The sequence below is a fragment of the Phaethon lepturus genome, unplaced genomic scaffold (genome assembly GCF_000687285.1).
Source record: "Phaethon lepturus isolate BGI_N335 unplaced genomic scaffold, ASM68728v1 scaffold54825, whole genome shotgun sequence".
Lineage (NCBI taxonomy): Eukaryota > Metazoa > Chordata > Aves > Phaethontiformes > Phaethontidae > Phaethon > Phaethon lepturus.
Window position 1 is genome coordinate 1 of NW_010539505.1, and position 661 is coordinate 661.

Here is a 661-nt window from a genome sequence, read left to right on the forward strand (position 1 = left end):
CAAGCCGGCGGCCTCAGGCAAGCAGGGCAACGTGCTGCCGCTGTGGGGGAATGAGAAGACCATGAACCTGAACCCCATGATCCTCACCAACATCCTCTCGTCGCCCTACTTCAAGGTGCAGCTCTATGAGCTCAAGACTTACCATGAGGTGGTGGACGAGATCTATTTCAAGGTGAGCCTGCGGGCCGCGCCCTGGGCGCCGCGGACTCCTCGGGGCTGTGCTGGCGCCTGTCCCGAGCCTCCCTCTGGCTGGGCTTTTAGAAGGGGGAAGGCTTTGATTACGGCCTGCGGATTCTCTCACTTGCCTTCCTGCCCCTTATCTTGCGGTAAGGGATGGGAGCGCATCTCTTTTTTTTTAATTGTTTAATTGGGGGAATCCAAGGTGCTGTCTTCTCTCCGTTACAAAAGAAGCGTGTTTCGCGTCGGATTTGGAATTACGCAGTTGTAAGTTAGTTTTGAAGTGGGCAGCGTGAGCCAGGGCGGTGGGGATGAAATGGCCGTCTAAGGACTGCGTTCTCATTCGGAGAGAGTGGGGAGGGGACCCGACCTGCAAGCCACTTCTAGAGACAAGCACTCCCTGCAGCCTAGGAGTTGCCGACACGCCGTGTAACTGCGCAAAAGGTATGGTGATGACTGTAGGTGGTTTCAGAAGGAGGTTGCA

The 661-nt window shown here is 56.1% G+C and overlaps 1 protein-coding gene across 1 annotated transcript in view; it reads left to right on the forward strand.

The window, feature by feature from the left end:
• Positions 1-4: 4 nt before the first annotated feature.
• Positions 5-661, forward strand: part of PRPF38B (pre-mRNA processing factor 38B) — a gene marked incomplete at its 5' end in the record, with an annotated part of 8,486 nt that continues 7,829 nt past the window's right edge. The window contains one exon of the mRNA XM_010287129.1: positions 5-172. Within this exon, the coding sequence (XP_010285431.1) occupies positions 5-172 (168 nt within the window). The remainder of the gene's footprint in view (positions 173-661) is intronic.